General features: G+C 53.1%; 1 protein-coding gene across 3 annotated transcripts in view; it reads left to right on the forward strand.

The window, feature by feature from the left end:
• rbms2b (RNA binding motif, single stranded interacting protein 2b) overlaps positions 1 to 17,500 on the forward strand; it is an 85,765-nt gene that overhangs the window by 56,957 nt on the left and 11,308 nt on the right. For 2 of the 3 annotated variants that reach the window (XM_055664472.1, XM_055664473.1), the window contains exons 4-5: positions 7,626 to 7,717; positions 13,707 to 13,864. In XM_055664472.1, coding sequence (XP_055520447.1) covers positions 7,626 to 7,717; positions 13,707 to 13,864 — 250 coding nt within the window. The remainder of the gene's footprint in view (positions 1 to 7,625; positions 7,718 to 13,706; positions 13,865 to 17,500) is intronic. The other variant, XM_055664474.1, reaches the window with a different exon arrangement.

The following is a 17,500-nucleotide window of genomic DNA, read 5'->3' on the forward strand; positions in this document are numbered from 1 at the left end:
GGGACGGGCGACGTTTCGGGTCGAGACCCTTCTTCAGACTCAACCTGAAACGCCCCCCCATTCCTTCTCTCCAGAGATGCTGCCTGTCCCGCTGAGTTACTCCAGCATTTAGTGTCTTATCAGCTAGCTTTATCTTCTCTCATTTAAGGACTACCTTGGTGAGGTGGCGCAGCGGTAGAGTTGCTGCCTCACAGCGCCGGAGACCCGGGTTCCATCCTGACTACGGGCGCTGTCTGTACGGAGTTTGCACGTTCTCTCCCCGTGACCCACGTGGGTATTCTCCGGGTGCTCCGGTTTCCTCCCACACTCCAAAGACGTGCAGGTTTGTAGATGGATTGGCTTGGTGTAAATTGTAAATTGTCCCTAGTGTGTGTGTAGGATAGTTACTTGGTAGGCCGAAAGGCCTGTTTCTGCGCTGTATCTCTGAAGTCTAAAATGTTTCGGATAGTCTTAGTGTACTTAGTGAATCCTGACTGGACAAGTTAGGACACAGATGATTTTGTCCCACCCTGACCACATTAGGCCGGGCACCTTGGGCAAAGGCAGGCATCTTGGGCGTTAAACCCCAACCTGCTTGGCTCGCCCCCTGGCATTGCTTCTCAATGCTGCCAGGAGTGGCTGCACATTGTCACAGTGCCCTCAATGTTGAACAGCCTGCGTTGTCTAAATTGAGCCCGCTCACAGGCCCTTCGGCCCAACGAGTCCGTGCCGACCAGCGATCACCCCGTACACTAACACTAGCACCCTGCCTGCGTTTGGTCCATATCCCTCTCAACCTATTCTATCCAAGTGCCTGTCTAGAGGTTGTACTTTAGACTTTACTTCAGAGATACAGCGTGGAAACAGGCCCTTCGGCCCACCGAGTACGTGCCGACCAGCGATCCCCACACACGAACACTGGGGACGATTCACAAGGAATAGAAGCCACGTAACCTGCAAACCCGCACGTCCTTGGAGTGCGGGAGGAAACCGGAGCGCCCGGAGAAAACCCACGGGGAGAGAACGTGCAAACTCCGCACAGACAGCGCCCGTGGTCAGGATCGACCCTGGCGCGGTGAAGCAGCAGCACTACCCGCTGCGCCACCCAACGCTGCTTAAACGTTGGGGTAGTCCCTGCCTCACCCACCTCGTTCCATACACCCAGCACACTCTGGGTGTCAAAAATGCCCCTCAAGTTACTGTTAAGTCTTGACCCACTCACCTTAAGAAAGGTGAGGAAGGGAATTCAAAGCGTGTAAGAGTATATCACACCTAAGTGTATTTGAAAATCCGAATGCTCATTTCGATGAATCATATGTATGTTGGCATCAGTGTCACTTGGAAACGGGCCCTGCTTTCTGCGTTGCCTCTTAGTCGATTGAGGCCCAGAGTTTATTGTTGTCTTTCAAATGTGCTGATCGCAGCCTGCTGTGGGCGCAGCTCCTCACTGTGGCCGCATTTAAATAGGCCGCAACTCCGCTGGCCATTCGCATTGTCTGCACAGCTGCCTGGCATCTTCAAGGCTCTGCACTGTGTCGCAGTTCTGTCGGATCTTGCAGCTAACTATCGCAAACCGGCATGTGGGGAATAGTCACAAGGTCATAAGCGATGGTAGCAGAATGTGGCCATTCGGCCCACCACGTCTACTCTGCCATTCAATCACGGCTGATCTATCTCTCCCTCCTAACCCCATTCTCCTGCCTTCTCCCCATAACCCCCGACACCCGCACTAATCAACAATCTATCTATCTCTGCCTTAAAAATATCCACTGACTTGTGGCCTCCACAGCCGTCTGTGTGGCAACAAATCCCACAGATTCACCACCCTCTGGCTAAAGAAATTCCTCCTCATTTCCTTCCTAAAGGAACATCCTTTAATTCTGAGGCTGTGCCCTCTGGTCCTAGACTCTCCCACTAGTGGAAACATCCTCTCCACATCCACTCTATCCAGGCCTTTCACTATTCGGTAAGTTTCAATGAGGTCCCCCCCCTCATCCTTCTAAACTCCAGCGAGTGCAGGCCCAGTGCCGTCTAACGATCTGTTGTTCTTCCTGGGCGGCACGGTGGCGCAGCGATAGGCCAGGCCTGGCCTGATTAATTCCACAGCTACAGTACCTCCTTCCACTTTTCAGCCGGCTTAAGGTAGACACAAAATGCTGGAGTCACTCAGCGGGACAGGCAGCGTCTCTGGAGAGAAGGGAATGGGTGACGTTTCGGGTCGAGACCCTTCTTCAGACTGAGAGTCAGGGGAGAGGGAAACGAGAGATATACACTGCGATGTGGAGAGAATATAGAACTAATGGATGAAAGATGCTGCCTGACCCACTGAGTTACTCCAGCACTCTGTGAAACGTCACCTATCCATGTTCTCCACAGATGCTGCCTGACCCGCTGAGTTACTCCAGTGAAACGTCACCTATCTGCATCTGTGGAGAACATGGATAGGTGACGTTTCACAGAGTGCTGGAGTAACTCAGCGGGTCAGGCAGCATCTGTGGAGAACATGGATAGGTGACGTTTCACAGAGTGCTGGAGTAACTCAGCGGGTCAGGCAGCATCTGTGGAGAACATGGAACTCAGCGGGTAGGCAGCATGACGTTTCACAGAGTGCTGGAGTAAACTCAGCGGGTCAGGCAGCATCTGTGGAGAACACGGATAGGTGACGTTTCACAGAGTGCTGGAGTAACTCAGCGGGTCAGGCAGCATCTATGGAGAACATGGATAGGTGACGTTTCACAGAGTGCTGGAGTAACTCAGCGGGTCAGGCAGCATCTGTGGAGCTAAGGAAATAGGCAACGTTTCGGGCCGAAACCCGTAAGGGTTTCGGCCCGAAACATTGCCTATTTCCAGAAGGATTTCGGCCCGAAACGTTGCCTATTTCCTTAGCTCCATAGATGCTGCTGCACCATAACTCAGCGGGTCAGGCAGCATCCGTGGAGAACATGGATAGGTGACGTTTCACAGAGTGCTGGAGTAACTCCGCGGGTCCGGCAGCAGCCGTGGCGAACATGGATAGGTGACATTGCAGGCCGGGACCATCTTCAACCTGTCCCCCTTGCCCTCTGTCTCTCCTCTCTTCCAGCTTTCTCCCCCCCCCCTTCCTTCTCCCCCCACCACAATCAGTCTGCATCTTCTCAAGGCCCAGCGTGCGGACCAGACGCAGCACGGAGCGGCGGAGGACACCAACGGCTACGCTTGGCCAGGCCGACCCTGCAGCGTCGCCATGACAACGGGCCTTCGTGGTCAGGTCAGGAAACGCTGCATTGGCAGCAACATGGCAATTGAAAACGTCACAATCCGGGCGACTCAGTCTACTGCTGTGGTAGACTGTGGAGGCCAGGTCAATGAGTACATTTAAGGCAGAGATAGTACGGGTGTCGGGGAGAAGGCAGGAGAATGGGGCTGTGAGGGAGAGACAGATCGGCCATGATTGAATGGTGTAGTAGACTTGATGGGTGCAGGAATAGAGGCCATTCGGCCCTTCGAGCCAGCACCGCCATTCAATGTGATCATGGCTGATCATCCCCAATCAGTGCCCCGTTCCTGCCTTCTCCCCGTATCCCCTGACTCCGCTATTTTTAGCTCTCTCTTGAAAGCATCCAGAGAACCTGCCTCCACCGCCCTCTGTGAGGCAGAGAATTCCACAGACTCACCACTCTCTGTGAGAAAACCACAGACTCACCACTCTCCGTGAGAAAACCACAGACTAGCCACTCTCTGTGAGAAAACCACAGACTCACCACTCTCTGTGAGAAAACCACAGACTCACCACTCTCGGTGTGAAAACCACAGACTCACCACTCTCTGTGAGAAAACCACAGACTCACCACTCTCTGTGAGAAAACCACAGACTCACCACTCTCTGTGAGAAAACCACAGACTCAGAAAACCACAAACTCTCTGTGAGAAAACCACAAACTCACCACTCTCTGTGAGAAAACCACAGACTCGCCACTCTCTGTGAGAAAACCACAGACTCACCACTCCCCGTGAGAAAACCACAGACTCACCACTCTCTGTGAGAAAACCACAGACTCGCCACTCTCTGTGAGAAAACCACAGACTCACCACTCTCTGTGAGAAAACCACAGACTCACCACTCTCTGTGAGAAAATGGCTGAATGTGCCCAGTGTCAGTACCCAGTGCCAAAACAAATTGACGGGCTGGCGAGCGGATGGGGGCCCGCGCTGGTGCCAGCGTCCGGCGGGCCTCGCTCCTGTGCCGCCATTTTGTGTACAACGTCGAGGCTCCCAGCGACCGCGCCGCGTATCCTCGTGGCGTGGCTGCCCGTCCGGGATACCGGCCTCCCATCCGTGGCGCGCCGCCAGCAAAGTGTCTTGGCACGGTGGACTGGGGTAGAGGTGTTGCCGTGGTAACGGTGAGCCAAGGGCACATCTCACCCGGGCAACAGCCCCAGGAAGTCTCGGTGAAGTCTGCGGGAGTCAACCATTCCCTTCCTCAGGCCACGGCCCAGGAAGGATGCAACGCCCATTATCCTGTGCTTAAACGCAACTACATGCAACCGTGCAGCACCATGCAGGCGCAATACTGCTGCTCAGAACCAACGCATCGTTCACTTCCTCTCTCTCTCTCCCCCCTCCATCTCTCTCCCCCCCCTCCATCTCTCTCCCCCTCCCTCTCTCCCTCTCTCCCTCTCTCCGTCTCCCCCTCTGTCTCTAATAATCGATCGATGCTGATAATAGCGCGGATTCGGTGGGCCGAAGGGCCTGTTAGACAATATGCAATAGGTGCAGGAGTAGGCCATTCGGCCCTTCGAGGGCAGGAAAAATGTTCCCAATGTTGGGCGAGTCCAGAACCAGGGGCTACACACACAGTCTTAGAATAAAGGGGAGGTCATTTAAGACGGAGGTGAGAACAAACTTTTTCACCCAGAGAGTTGTGTGAATTTGTGGAATTCCCTGCCACAGAGGGCAGTGGAGGCCAAATCACTGGATGGATTTAAGAGAGGGTTAGATAGAGCTCTAGGGGCGAGTGGAGTCAAGGGATATGGGGAGAAGGCAGGCACGGGTTATTGATTGGGGACGATCAGCCATGATCACAATGAATGGCGGTGCTGGTTCGAAGGGCCGAATGGCCTCCTCCTGCACCTATTTTCTATGTTTCTATGAGCCAGCATGGCTGATCATCCCCAATCAGTGCCCCCGTTCAACCCTGTTTCCGCGCTGTATCAATAAAGTCTCCAGTAAAGGTCTGGACCCTCTCGCCGTACACGTGTGTCTTTGCCGCGTGTGCGTGTGCGTGTGCATGTGCGTATCAGACTGCAGCAGGGTTACATTTGACTGGTGGTGGACAACTGTCTGGTGCGAAGTGATCACACACTGACCGCCAACAAAGGCCATGCAAAAAGTGCCGATGATAAACATAGACATAGACAATAGATGCAGGAGTAGAGGCCATTCGGCCCTTCGAGCCTGCACCATTCGCCATTCAATATGATCATGGCTGATCATCCAACTCAGTATCCCATCCCTGCCTTCTCTCCATACCCCCTGATCCCTTTAGCCACAAGGGCCACATCTAACTCCCTCTTAAATATAGCCAATGAACTGTGTGGCCTCAACTACCTTCTGTGGCAGAGAATTCCACAGATTCACCACTCTCTGTGTGTGGGGAAAAATGTTTTCCTCATCACGGTCCTAAAAGATTTCCCCCTTATCCTTAAAGGGGACAGGGCTACTGTTGGGCCTGGTGGTGGACTCTGGTTGCGTCAATGGCAACGGGGTGAAAGGTCAAGTGGCGGGGGAGGGGCAATAAGATGGGGTCCAGTTACCAGACGGGCTCGGCGGACTTAGCTCCCCTAATCGCCCCATAATCTCAGCTGGTTCAAAGCTCGGCTCTGCAGTAGTGCAGCGGGTTCGATCCTGACCTCGGGTGCTGTCCGTGTGTGTGTGTGTGTGTGTGTAGTTTGCATGCTCTCCCTGTGGCCTGTGTGGAAGGTTAGCTGGGCCCCTCTGTAAATTGCCCCCGAGTTGTGTATGTTGAGGGATGGAATCTAGGAAGGTAGTTGATGGGAACGCCGGGAGGAAGAGTAGATCAGAGATAGGGAACGGTGAAAGGACTGCTGGGATTACTCAGAGAGCTAATACAGGCTCAACGGGCAGAATGGCCACGAGAAATATAGTGGCGGCACGGTGGCACAGCAGTAGAGTTGCTGCCTCACAGCGCTGGAGACCCGGGTTCGATCCCGACTACGGGTGCTGTCTGTACGGAGTTTGCACGTTCTCCCCGTGACCTGCGTGGGTTTTCTCCGGGTGCTCCGGTTTCCTCCCACACTCCAAAGGACGTGCAGGTTTGTAGGTTCATTGGCTTTGGTATAAGTGTAAATTGTTCCTCTAGTGTGTGTAGGATAGTGTTAGTGTGCGGGGATCGCTGGTCGGTGTGGGCCGAAGGTCCTGTTTCCGCGCTGAATCTGTAAAGTCCACCAAACAGAACTACATTGTAGCTTTTCTCACTTGTCCCACTGGTACTCAGTGTTTGTGGCCGTTCATTCAGCTCGCAATCACCCCCCCCCCCCCCCCCCCCCCCCACCCCCCTCGAATTATCTCCCTCCCCATCTTTAGACTTTAGAGATACAGCGCGGAAACAGGCCCTTCGGCCCACCGAGTCCATGCCGTCCAGCACACGAACACTATCCTACACACACACACTGGGGACAATGTACAATCTTACAGAAGCTGTTCAACGTACAAAGATGCCCAACTCGGGCCTACAATCTGCTCAGGAGCCTTCCGCTCGGGACCCGCCATTGGGCACAGATGGCACACGTGCACCCTCTGGCTCTCATCTGTTGATCCGTCTCTCGGGGCAAGATGCGGGTGGCATCGTGACGGAGCCCGTCAGCCGCGCCCCGCACTCTGACGTCCCGTACAAGCCCCCCGTCTCTGACTGAGCGCTGACTTCCCCCGCCGTTTGGCACGAGGCTCGAGGTCGAATTACGCTGGAAGGTAAAGCCTCCGTCGCAAGAGTTCTGCGGCGCTAACAGCGCTACGTAAATGCAAGTTGTTGTTGTTGGGCGTGAGCGCCGCTGGGTTTGGGAACGCTGGTGGGAGCGAGGGGCGCGGGGGGGGGGGGGGTTTGGCGGACAACCGCCGTGCTGCTCTCTGCCGCCACCGCACGTCTTTCTCCGGCCCTCAACGGTGTCTCAGGCCCGTCCTCGCCCGCAAGACTGGCATGGCTGCCACCTTTGTCTGCCTTTGCCCGCTGTTCACTGGCGACCCACCAACCAGTGAGCCCATGCTGAGCCCGGCTGGCACACAGCTGACCAGAACGCAACTCATTGGCATCAACGATGGCCTCTCTTGAACCCGCTGAGCTTTTGGCCGACTGGGGCGCCAAGGGAGGCACCTCCACTCCCCGCCCCCCCCTCCCCCCACGGGCATCTCCGACTGCCAGGGATGTGGGCAGTGGGCAGGATGCCAGCGCAAATGCCACCTGGCGGGTGAGCAGGAGAGGGGGTCGAGTGCGGCGCTGTGCCCCCCTTCTCCCTTCCCTGGCATGCGCCAACGCTTCTGGTGCCCGCCGTGGCCGGCACGCCCGCTCTCTTGGTTAGAATGTGCATCACGGCACTGAGTGTTGCCCAGGTCCGGTCTAACGCTGCATTCACCCTGTTGGATTTTTTTTCAAGGCTATGGTTTTGTGGATTTCGACAGTCCCGCTGCTGCACAGAAGGCAGTGTCTGCGCTGAAGTCCAGTGGCGTGCAGGCCCAGATGGCAAAGGTAAGGGCACCGTCTCTCACTCGCAACACAGTGCCAGCTGCCCAGTCGCTCCACCATCACCAATCCCTCCTTCCCCTCCCTCCGTTTAGTTGATCTCCAAGCGCCCGCCAGGCGGTAGAGTCGCCGCCTCACCGCGCCAGAGACCCTGGTCCCATCCCGACCACGGGTGCTGTCTGTGTGGAGTTTGCACGTTCTCTCCCCGTGACCTGTGTGGGTTTTCTCCGGGTGCTCCGGTTTCCTCCCACACTCCAAAGACGTGCAGGTTTGTAGGGTAATTGGCTTCGGTAAAGATTGTAAATTGTCCCTAGTGTGTGTGTCGGATAGTGTTAGTGTGCGGGGATCGCTGGTCGGCATGGACTCGGTGGGCCGAAGGGCCTGTTTCCACGCTGTATCCCTAAACTAAACTAAATCCATACCCATTCATTACCCACGTGGGTTTTCTCCGGGTGCTCCGGTTTCCTCCCACACTCCACAAAGACGTGCAGGTTTTTAGGCTCATTGGCTTCTGTAAATTGTCCCCAGTGTGTGTGTGTCGGATAGAATTAGTGTACGGGGTTGATCGCTGGTCGGCACAGACTCGTCGGGCCGAAGGGCCTGTTCCAGACGGCATCCCTAAAGTCTAACGGTGGGACTAGTGTAGATTGGTCGGCATGGTCAAGCGGGGCCGAAGGGCCTGTGTCGACGCTGTGCGACTCTATGGGCGGGCTCAATTGAGAGAACTGGCGAGCCATTCAGCACTGAGGTCACGACAACATGCAGCCATGACAAACGCATGTGAACAACACCAACACACAGGGTGGTGGGCGTGTGGAACGAGCTGCCGGACGAGGCAGTTGAGGCTGGGACTATCCCAACGTTTAAAAGTCACTCGGGCGGGTACATGGAGAGGAGGCGTTCACAGTTGTCCACATGCGTTTCCATATTCCACATGCACAGGGCTGCAGATACACAGCGAGAATCCCGTATCCATGTAAGGCCATCCTCACACACACACACACACACGCGCATTTATCTGCACAGGTCCCTGCGTATGTATCTATACATACACATACACACATATATATATCTATGTATATATATAGCCTTGACCCACGCTGTGAAAACACAGTGCAATCCAACGCTGCTAGCGGGAGGAGACTTCAGCCATAAGAGAATCCATTTGTAAGTTTCTATTTTCGTGCTTTCACCTCTTCAGCGCAAGATATTCTGAGGCTAACGCACTAAATTGGTGCAGAATTTCTGTCAGCTGCCCCCCCAAAGAGGTGAGAAGCGGAGCCAGTGAGTTGAAGTAGCACAGAAAGCAATTTTGAACAAAGGCGTCATTGAATCAATGGGATAGCACAGCACAGGAACAGGCCCTTCGGCCCACACGTCCATGCTGGACACGATGCCGGGTGCAAACTAATCTCCTCTGCCTGCAGGAAGATTGTTCCCGATGTTGGGGAAGTCCAGAACAAGGGGCCACACACAGTTTAAGGATAAGGGGGAAATCTTTTAGGACCGAGATGAGAAGAACTTAAACGGCTGGATTGTAATCGTGTATTGTCTTTCCGCTGACTGGTTAGCACGCAACAGAAGCTTTTCACTGTACCTCGTTACCCGTGACGATGAACTAAAACTGAATCTTTGTGAGTTGCTGCTCGCTGCATAGTTGTGAGCTTCCGCTGCCCGCCAGCCCGCATGCTGCGACGCGCTAATTTCCGCGCAAACGGTCTCGCGGGCGACGCTGCCCTGGGCGCACGGCCAAGCCGCTAACTGCATCGAGCATGCGCCTGGGGACGCTGCAAGCTGCAAGGCCGCATGCCATCGACCGCAGTCAAGTGCTCCAGTCTATGGTGCCCTGCATTGTATCATTGTCTCGGTTAGCCCGACAAACCTGTATCGGCTCAGGAACTTTGCACTGTGGCTTTTTGTTCTGCAAATCAAACTTTGCACCCCGTGTCGACGTTTTCCTTTGTTGAAGTGCACCTTGGCATTTGTGAAAATGGCCGGCTCCACCCAGAGCTTTGGGGCAGGTTGGTGGTTGATTTAACCCTCGAGGAACAAATTGCAGGCATATATCTGGACACACTTTGTATCCTCGCTGTACTGCAGTGAAACGCAAGTGCCTTCTTGCCATCGCCTTTCATGCCATGGGCTCAGATTCATAACACCTTGCAGCGTTGAGCAGAAGTGCTGGAGGAACTCAGCAGGTGGAGGGAGATGGACAGGTGACGTTGCAGGTCATCGAAACATAGACAATAGTTGCAGGAGTAGAGGCCATTCGGCCCTTCACTATGATCCAGCACCGCCATTCACTATGATCATGGCTGATCATCCACAATCAGTTCCCCGTTCCTGCCTTCTCCCCCATATCCCTTGATTCCGTTAGCCCCAAGAGCTAAATCTAACTCTCTCTTGAAAACATCCAGTGAATCGGCCTCCACTGCCTTCTGTGGCAGAGAATTCCACAGATTCACAACTCTCTGGGTGGAAAAAGTTTTTCCTCATCTCAGTCGTAAATGGCCGACCCCTTATTCTAAAACTGTGTGTGTGGCCCCTGGTTCTGGGCTGCAGAATGGTCGGGTTGGGGCCATTTCTTGAGAATGGAGTAGAGGGGAGGTAGCTGGGAGAAGGAAGTGAGGGGAAGGGGTGGGGACAAGAGCTGGCAAGTGAGGTCCTATGTAACGTCACGGTCAAGTAGGTGGGTGTTTGTGATCTAGGTGGTGATGAAGGGAGGCTGTCGGCTCTTGATACAGCCTGCACTCCTAGGCCTGCTCCACCGGCCCTCCCACGGCAGCACCACACACCCGGGGCCACGCTGCCTCCAGCGGCCTTCTGTTTTGCCCCAGCCTTGCAGAACCGGCATACACTTCCAGTCCTGTAGATTGTGAGTTATTTAGCCCTCGAACACAACAGACAGGGCACCTGACAGAAGCATTGCAGTGATCCAGCAGTGACGTCCCGTGTAGGAATGCCAACCAGCCCGAAAATCAGGTTTTGATGCGGTTTTCGAAGAGGGTGTCATCAAGAGACCAACCCTTTTCTGAACTTCACAACACCCTTCTTTTGCCGGCAGTTCCTGAGGGAATGTGTGACATAGGAAAATAGATGCAGGAGTAGGCCATTCGGCCCTTCGAGCCAGCACCGCCATTCAATATGATCATGGCTGATCATCCACAATCAGTACCCCGTTCCTGCCTTCTCCCCATATCCCTTGATTCCGTCAGCCCTAAGAACTAAATCTAACTCTCTCTTGTGTAACATAAACTCGAGCAGAATGTGTGCTGCGTGATTTCAAGTGAGCTGCAGAGAGATAACAGGCGGAAAGATATCAGTTTTGTTCAGACCAGCTTAATTTAACAGGATTATCTCTTGATCGTTCGATCTAAAGAATTAGATCGAGAGATATATTCACTGGAATTTAGAAGGATGAGAGGGATTCTTCTAAAAAACGTATAAAATTCTTGAGGAATTGGACAGGCTGGATGCAGGAAACATGTTCCCGATGTTGGGGGAGTCCAGAACCAGGGGTCACACACACACAGTTTAAGAATAAGGGGTCGTCCATTTAGGACTGAGATGAGGAAAAACCTTTCCACCCAGAGAGTTGTGAGTCTGTGGAATTCTCTGCCACAGAAGGCCAATTCACTGGATGTTTTCAATAGAGAAAGTTAGATTTAGCTGTTATGGCTAACAGAGTCAAGGGATATAGGGAGAAAGCAGGAACGGGGTAGTGATTTTGGATGATCAGCCATGATGATTTTGGATGGCGGTGCTGGCTCGAAGGGCCGAATGGCCCATTCCTGCATCTTTTTTCCATGTTTCTTTGTCTTTGGACCGCGATTGAGGGCAGAGGGGTGTGGACATGTGGGCTTGGCGGGTGGAGGGGGGGAGGGGAGGGGGGGGGGGGTCGGATAGAGAAGGGAGTAGCTTGTGTTAAGTCATTGACACAGTTCAGCCATGGCAACTGCCAGCGTTTGTAATGACGTAAGTCAGTAAGTAATTTTATTGGCCAAGTATTCACATACAAGGAATTTGCCTTGGTGCTCCGCCAAGGCTCGTCGCTCAAAGCCGAGTGTGACCTCACATTAAAATGGACTGCCACGCTCACCAAAATCCAGAATTCATCAAGATAGTGGCCATCATCTGATTAACTATTTCACTCAGAGGGTGGTGGGTGTATGGAACGAGCTGCCAGAGGAGGTAGTTGAGGTAGGGACTATCACATTGAATGGCGGTGCTGGCTCGAGGGGCCGAATGGCCTCCTCCTGCACCTATTGTCTATTGTGTATTGACTAAAGGACACTTCGACAGGTACATGCTTTGATGTAGATGGGGCCCATCGCAGGGCATCTTGGTCGACTAAGGTGAGTTGGGCTCAAGAGCCTTTTTCTGTGCTTAGATACAGCATGGAAACAGGCCCTTCAGCCCACCGAGTCCGCATCGACCAGCGATCCCCGCACGCTAACACTATCCCTACACACACTGGGGACAATTTACATTTATACCAAAGCCAATTAACCTGCAAACTTGTACGTCTTTGGAGTGTGGGAGGAAACCGGAGCACCCGGAGAAAACCCACGCAGGTCACGGGGAGAGAACGTGCACAAACTCCGTACAGACAGCGCCTGTGGTCGGGATGGAACCCCCGGGCCTCTGGCGCCGTGTGGCGGCAACTCTACGCGCTGCGCCACCGCGCCGCCCTCTTTTGTAAAAGGCGGAAAGGAAAGCCATTGTAAACGAGGGAGGTCACCCGGGAAATAGTCTGATGGATGGCCGATGAGTGTGGGCAGTCTGTGCCCGGTTCGGGCAAGGGCGGGCTCCACCCAGGCTGGTGCCCATTCACCGTCTGGGGTGGTGGAATGGGAGCAGCGGTTGGAGAGGAGGGGGAGAAGGGGGTCTTTGTTGGTGGGGAGGGTCTGCTGCTCTCAAAGGGGACCGTCCAGAGTTGGCGGGCAGAGTGGGGAGCGTGCGGGAATGCGATGCTGAAGCCGCCATCTTATTAAGCGGGCGGGCTGCCACGAGGGGCCGAATGGTCCACTCTTACTCCTGTTTCAGCTCTGCACAAGTTTAGGGTGTTTGAAGAGAATGGAGGGGTGATCTTATAGAGGTGTACAAAATCATGAGAGGAATAGATCGGGTAGATGCACAGAGTCTCGTGCCCAGAGTAGGGGAATCGAGGACCAGAGGACACAGGTTTAAGGTGAAGGGGGAAAGATTGAATAGGAATCTGAGGGGTAACTTTTTCACACAGAGGGTGGTGGGTGTATGGAACGAGCTGCCAGAGGAGGTAGTTGAGGCTGGGGACTATCCCAACGTTTATGAAACTATTAGACAGGTACATGGATAGGACGGGTTTGGAGGGATATGGGCCAAACGCGGGCAGTTGGGACTAGTGTAGATGGGACATGTTGGCCCAGTGTGGGCAAGTTGGGTATGTTACAAGGTCATAAGGAATAGGAGTACAATTAGGCCATTCAGCCCATCAAGTCTACACCGCTGATCTATCTCTCCCTCCTAACGCAGGAAGTTGGGACTAGTGTAGATGGGATATGTTGGCCGGTGTGGGCAAAAGGAGTTTGGCCCATATCCCTCCAAACCTGTCCTGTCCATGTACCCGTCCAACTGTCTCTTAAATGTTGTTACAGTCCCAGCCTCAACTATCTCCTCTGGAAGCTCATTCCGTACACCCACCACCCTCTGTGTGAAGAGGTTGCCCCTCAGATTCCTATTGAATATTTTCCCCCTTCATCTGACATGTCCTCTGGTCCTCGATTCCCCTACTCTGGGCAAGAGGAGTGTATCTACCCGATCGTTTCCCCTCATGATCTTGTGTGCCTCTATGAGACCCTTCTCCTGAACTAGCGTGCTTCAACCTCTCCCTGTAGCCCAGACCCTGTGTGTCTACCCGACCCCTATTCCTCTGGTGATCTTGTGCCCGGGGCTGTGGCGGGCATGGTTACGGCAAGCGCTGGTGGACTGAGGCCCTTGTGTGCTTCCCCTGCAGCAACAAGAACAAGACCCGACGAACCTGTACATCTCCAACCTGCCGCCCTCCATGGACGAGCAAGAGCTACAGAACATGCTCAAGCCCTTTGGCCAAGTCATCTCCACCAGGATATTGCGCGATGCCAACGGTACCAGCCGAGGCGTTGGCTTTGCCAGGTGAGAACCGCTTTGGGGCAAACCCGTACATAGTAAAGGTCAGGACTAGTGGGGTACCGCAAGGCTCAGTACTGGGACCCCAGCTATTTACAATATATATTAATGATCGGGATTAGGGTATTGAAGGCAATATCTCCAAGTTTGCGGATGACACTAAGCTGGGGGGCAGTGTTAGCTGTGAGGAGGATGCTAGGAGATTGCAAGGTGACTTGGATAGGCTGGGTGAGTGGGCAAATGTTTGGCAGATGCAGTATAATGTGGATAAATTTGAGGTTATCCATTTTGGTGGCAAAAACGGGAAAGCAGACTATTATCTAAATGGTGGCCGATTGGGAAAGGGGGGACATGCAGCGAGACCTGGGTGTCATGGTACACCAGTCATTGAAGGTAGGCATGCAGGTGCAGCAGGCAGTAAAGAAAGCGAATGGTATGTTACCTTTCATTGCAAAAGGATTTGAGTATAGGAGCAGGGAGGTTCTACTGCAGTTGTACAGGGTCTTGGTGAGACCACACCTGGAGTATTGCGTGCAGTTTTGGTCTCCAAATCTGAGGAAGGACATTATTGCCATAGAGGGAGTGCAGAGAAGGTTCACCAGACTGATTCCTGGGATGTCAGGACTGTCTTATGAAGAAAGACTGGATAGACTTGGTTTATACTCTCTAGAATTTAGGAGATTGAGAGGGGATCTTATAGAAACGTACAAAATTCTTAAGGGGTTGGACAGGCTAGATGCAGGAAGATTGTTCCCGATGTGTTGGGGAAGTCCAGGACAAGGGGTCACAGCTTAAGGATAAGGGGGAAATCCTTTAAAACCGAGATGAGGAGAACTTTTTTCACACAGAGAGTGGTGAATCTCTGGAACTCTCTGCCACAGAGGGTAGTTGAGGCCAGTTCATTGGCTATATTTAAGAGGGAGTTAGATGTGGCCCTTGTGGCCAAGGGGATCAGAGGGTATGGAGAGAAGGCAGGCACGGGATACTGAGTTGGATGATCAGCCATGATCATATTGAATGGCGGTGCAGGCTCGAAGGGCCGAATGGCCTACTCCTGCACCTATTCTCTATGTTTCTATGTTTCTATGTAAAGGTCACAACGGTGGTAGACAAAAGTGCTGGAGAAACGCAAAGGAAATGTGGAGGGGAGAGAGAACGTGCAAACTCCGTACAGACAGAGAAACGCAACGGTGGGTGGAGGGGAGAGAGAACGTGCAAACTCCGTACAGGCAGCACCCGTAGTCAGGATGGAACACGGCGCTGTGAGGCGGCAGCTCTGCCGCTGCGACACCGTGCAAGGATGGCGGGCATGGCTCGATGGGCCGAATGGCCTACTCCTGTGGCTCCTGACATGCACCCTGATTCCTCGCCAGGCATTTCAGCTGCTGTCGACAACATGACCACTGCTGGCGTTTCCTTATAAACGTCGCCTATTCCTTCACTCCATAGACGCTGCCTTACCCGCTGAGTTACTCCAGCAGGTAGACAAAAATGCTGGAGAAACTCAGCGGGTGCGGCAGCATCTGTGGAGCGAAGGAAATAGGCAACGTTTCGGGACGAAACCCGGAAGGGTTTCGGCCCGAAACGTTGCCTATTTCCTTCAGGATTTCGGGTCTGAAGAAGGGTTTCGTCCCGAATAGGCAATGTTTCGGGCCGAAACCCTTCTTCAGACTGATGTAGGGTGGGAAGAAGCAAGGAGAAAGGATGAGGAGGAGCCCGAGGGCTGAGGGGGGAGCTGAGAAGGGGAGGAGACAGCAAGAGCTACCGGAAATAGGAGAATCCAATGTTTCTGCCGCTAGGGTGCAGACTGCTCAAGCCCGGAATATGAGGTTGTGTTCTTAAACACAAAGGGCGTAACGGATACTTAGGTTTAAATACCACGGCCTTGGGAAACAGGCGGTCTCCAGCAAGTGGCCGCCAACTCCTCGATGTTAGGCCGCAGTGCGGACGGAGATACGACACGGAAAAAAATCACATCTCCGTCGAGGGTAGAGATTAGAAAACGTTTCGTTTCCCCCCAATCTCCCCCCCCCCCCCCCCCCCCCCCCTCCCCCCCCCCCCCCCACATAAAAACAAGCTAAAGAACACTAAAACATTCATTTAACACATATTATTAAAACACATGGAAGGAACGGACTATGTGTATTTGTGAGTATGTGCATATATACATAGAAACATAGACAATAGGTGCAGGAGTAGGCCATTCGGCCCTTCGAGCCTGCACCATTCCATTCAAATACGATCATGGCTGATCATCCAACTCAGTATCCCATCCCTGCCTTCTCTCCATACCCCCTGATCCCTTTAGACACAAGGGCCACATCTAACTCCCTCTTAAATATAGCCAATGAACTGTGTGGCCTCAACTACCTTCTGTGGCAGAGAATTCCACAGATTCACCACTCTCTGTGTGTGAAAAAAAATGTTTTTCTCATCTCGGTCCTAAAAGACTTCCCCCTTATCCTTAAACTGTGTGGCCCCTTGTCCTGGACTTCCCTAACATCGGGAACACTCTTCCTGCATCTAGCCTGTCCAACCCCTTAAGAATGTTGTACGTTTCTATAAGATCCCCCCCTCAATCTTCTAAATTCTAGCGAGTACAAGCCGAGTCTATCCAATGTTTCTTCATATGAAAGTCCTGCCATCCCAGGAATCAGTCTGGTGAACCTTCTCTGTACTCCCTCTATGGCAAGAATGCCTTTCCTCAGATTAGGAGACCAAAACTGTACGCAATACTCCAGGTGTGGTCTCACCAAGACCCTGTACAACTGCAGTAGAACCTCTCTGCTCCTATACTCAAATACTCTATGGCAAGAATGTCTTTCCTCAGATTAGGAGACCAAAACTGTACGCAATACTTCAGGTGTGGTCTCACCAAGACCCTGTACAACTGCAGTAGAACCTCCCTGCTCCTATACTCAAATCCTCTGTGGCAAGAATGTCTTTCCTCAGATTAGGAGACCAAAACTGTACACAATACTCCAGGTGTGGTCTCACCAAGACCCTGTACAACTGCAGTAGAACCTCCCTGCTCCTATACTCAAATCCTCTATGGCAAGAATGTCTTTCCTCAGATTAGGAGACCAAAACTGTACGCAATACTCCAGGTGTGGTCTCACCAAGACCCTGTACAACTGCAGTAGAACCTCCCTGCTCCTAGACTCAAATCCTCTATGGCAAGAATGTCTTTCCTCGGATTAGGAGACCAAAGCTGTACGCAACACACACATTGAACTTTTTTTCTCGTTTATCATATTGTTTACAGTGTGCTATGTTTCCATGTTTAAGAAGGAACTGCAGATGCTGGAACATCGGAGGAAGACAAAAGTGCTGGAGGAACTCAGCGGGTGCAGCAGCATCTATGTGGAGCGAAGGAAATAGGCAACGTTTCGGGACGAAACCCTTCTTCAGACCCGAAATCCTGAAGGAAATAGGCAACGTTTCGGGCCGAAACCCTTCCGGGTTTCGTCCCGAAACGTTGCCTATTTCCTTCGCTCCATAGATGCTGCTGCACCCGCTGAGTTTCTCCAGCACTTTTGTCTACCTGGGTTTCCATATTGTGTCGTGCTGCTGCAAGTAGGACTGTCATCGTTCTATCTGGGACACAGGGCAATAAGACACTCTTGACTTATTGTAGCTGGG

Source organism: Leucoraja erinacea, chromosome 40, assembly GCF_028641065.1.
Source record: "Leucoraja erinacea ecotype New England chromosome 40, Leri_hhj_1, whole genome shotgun sequence".
NCBI lineage: Eukaryota > Metazoa > Chordata > Chondrichthyes > Rajiformes > Rajidae > Leucoraja > Leucoraja erinaceus.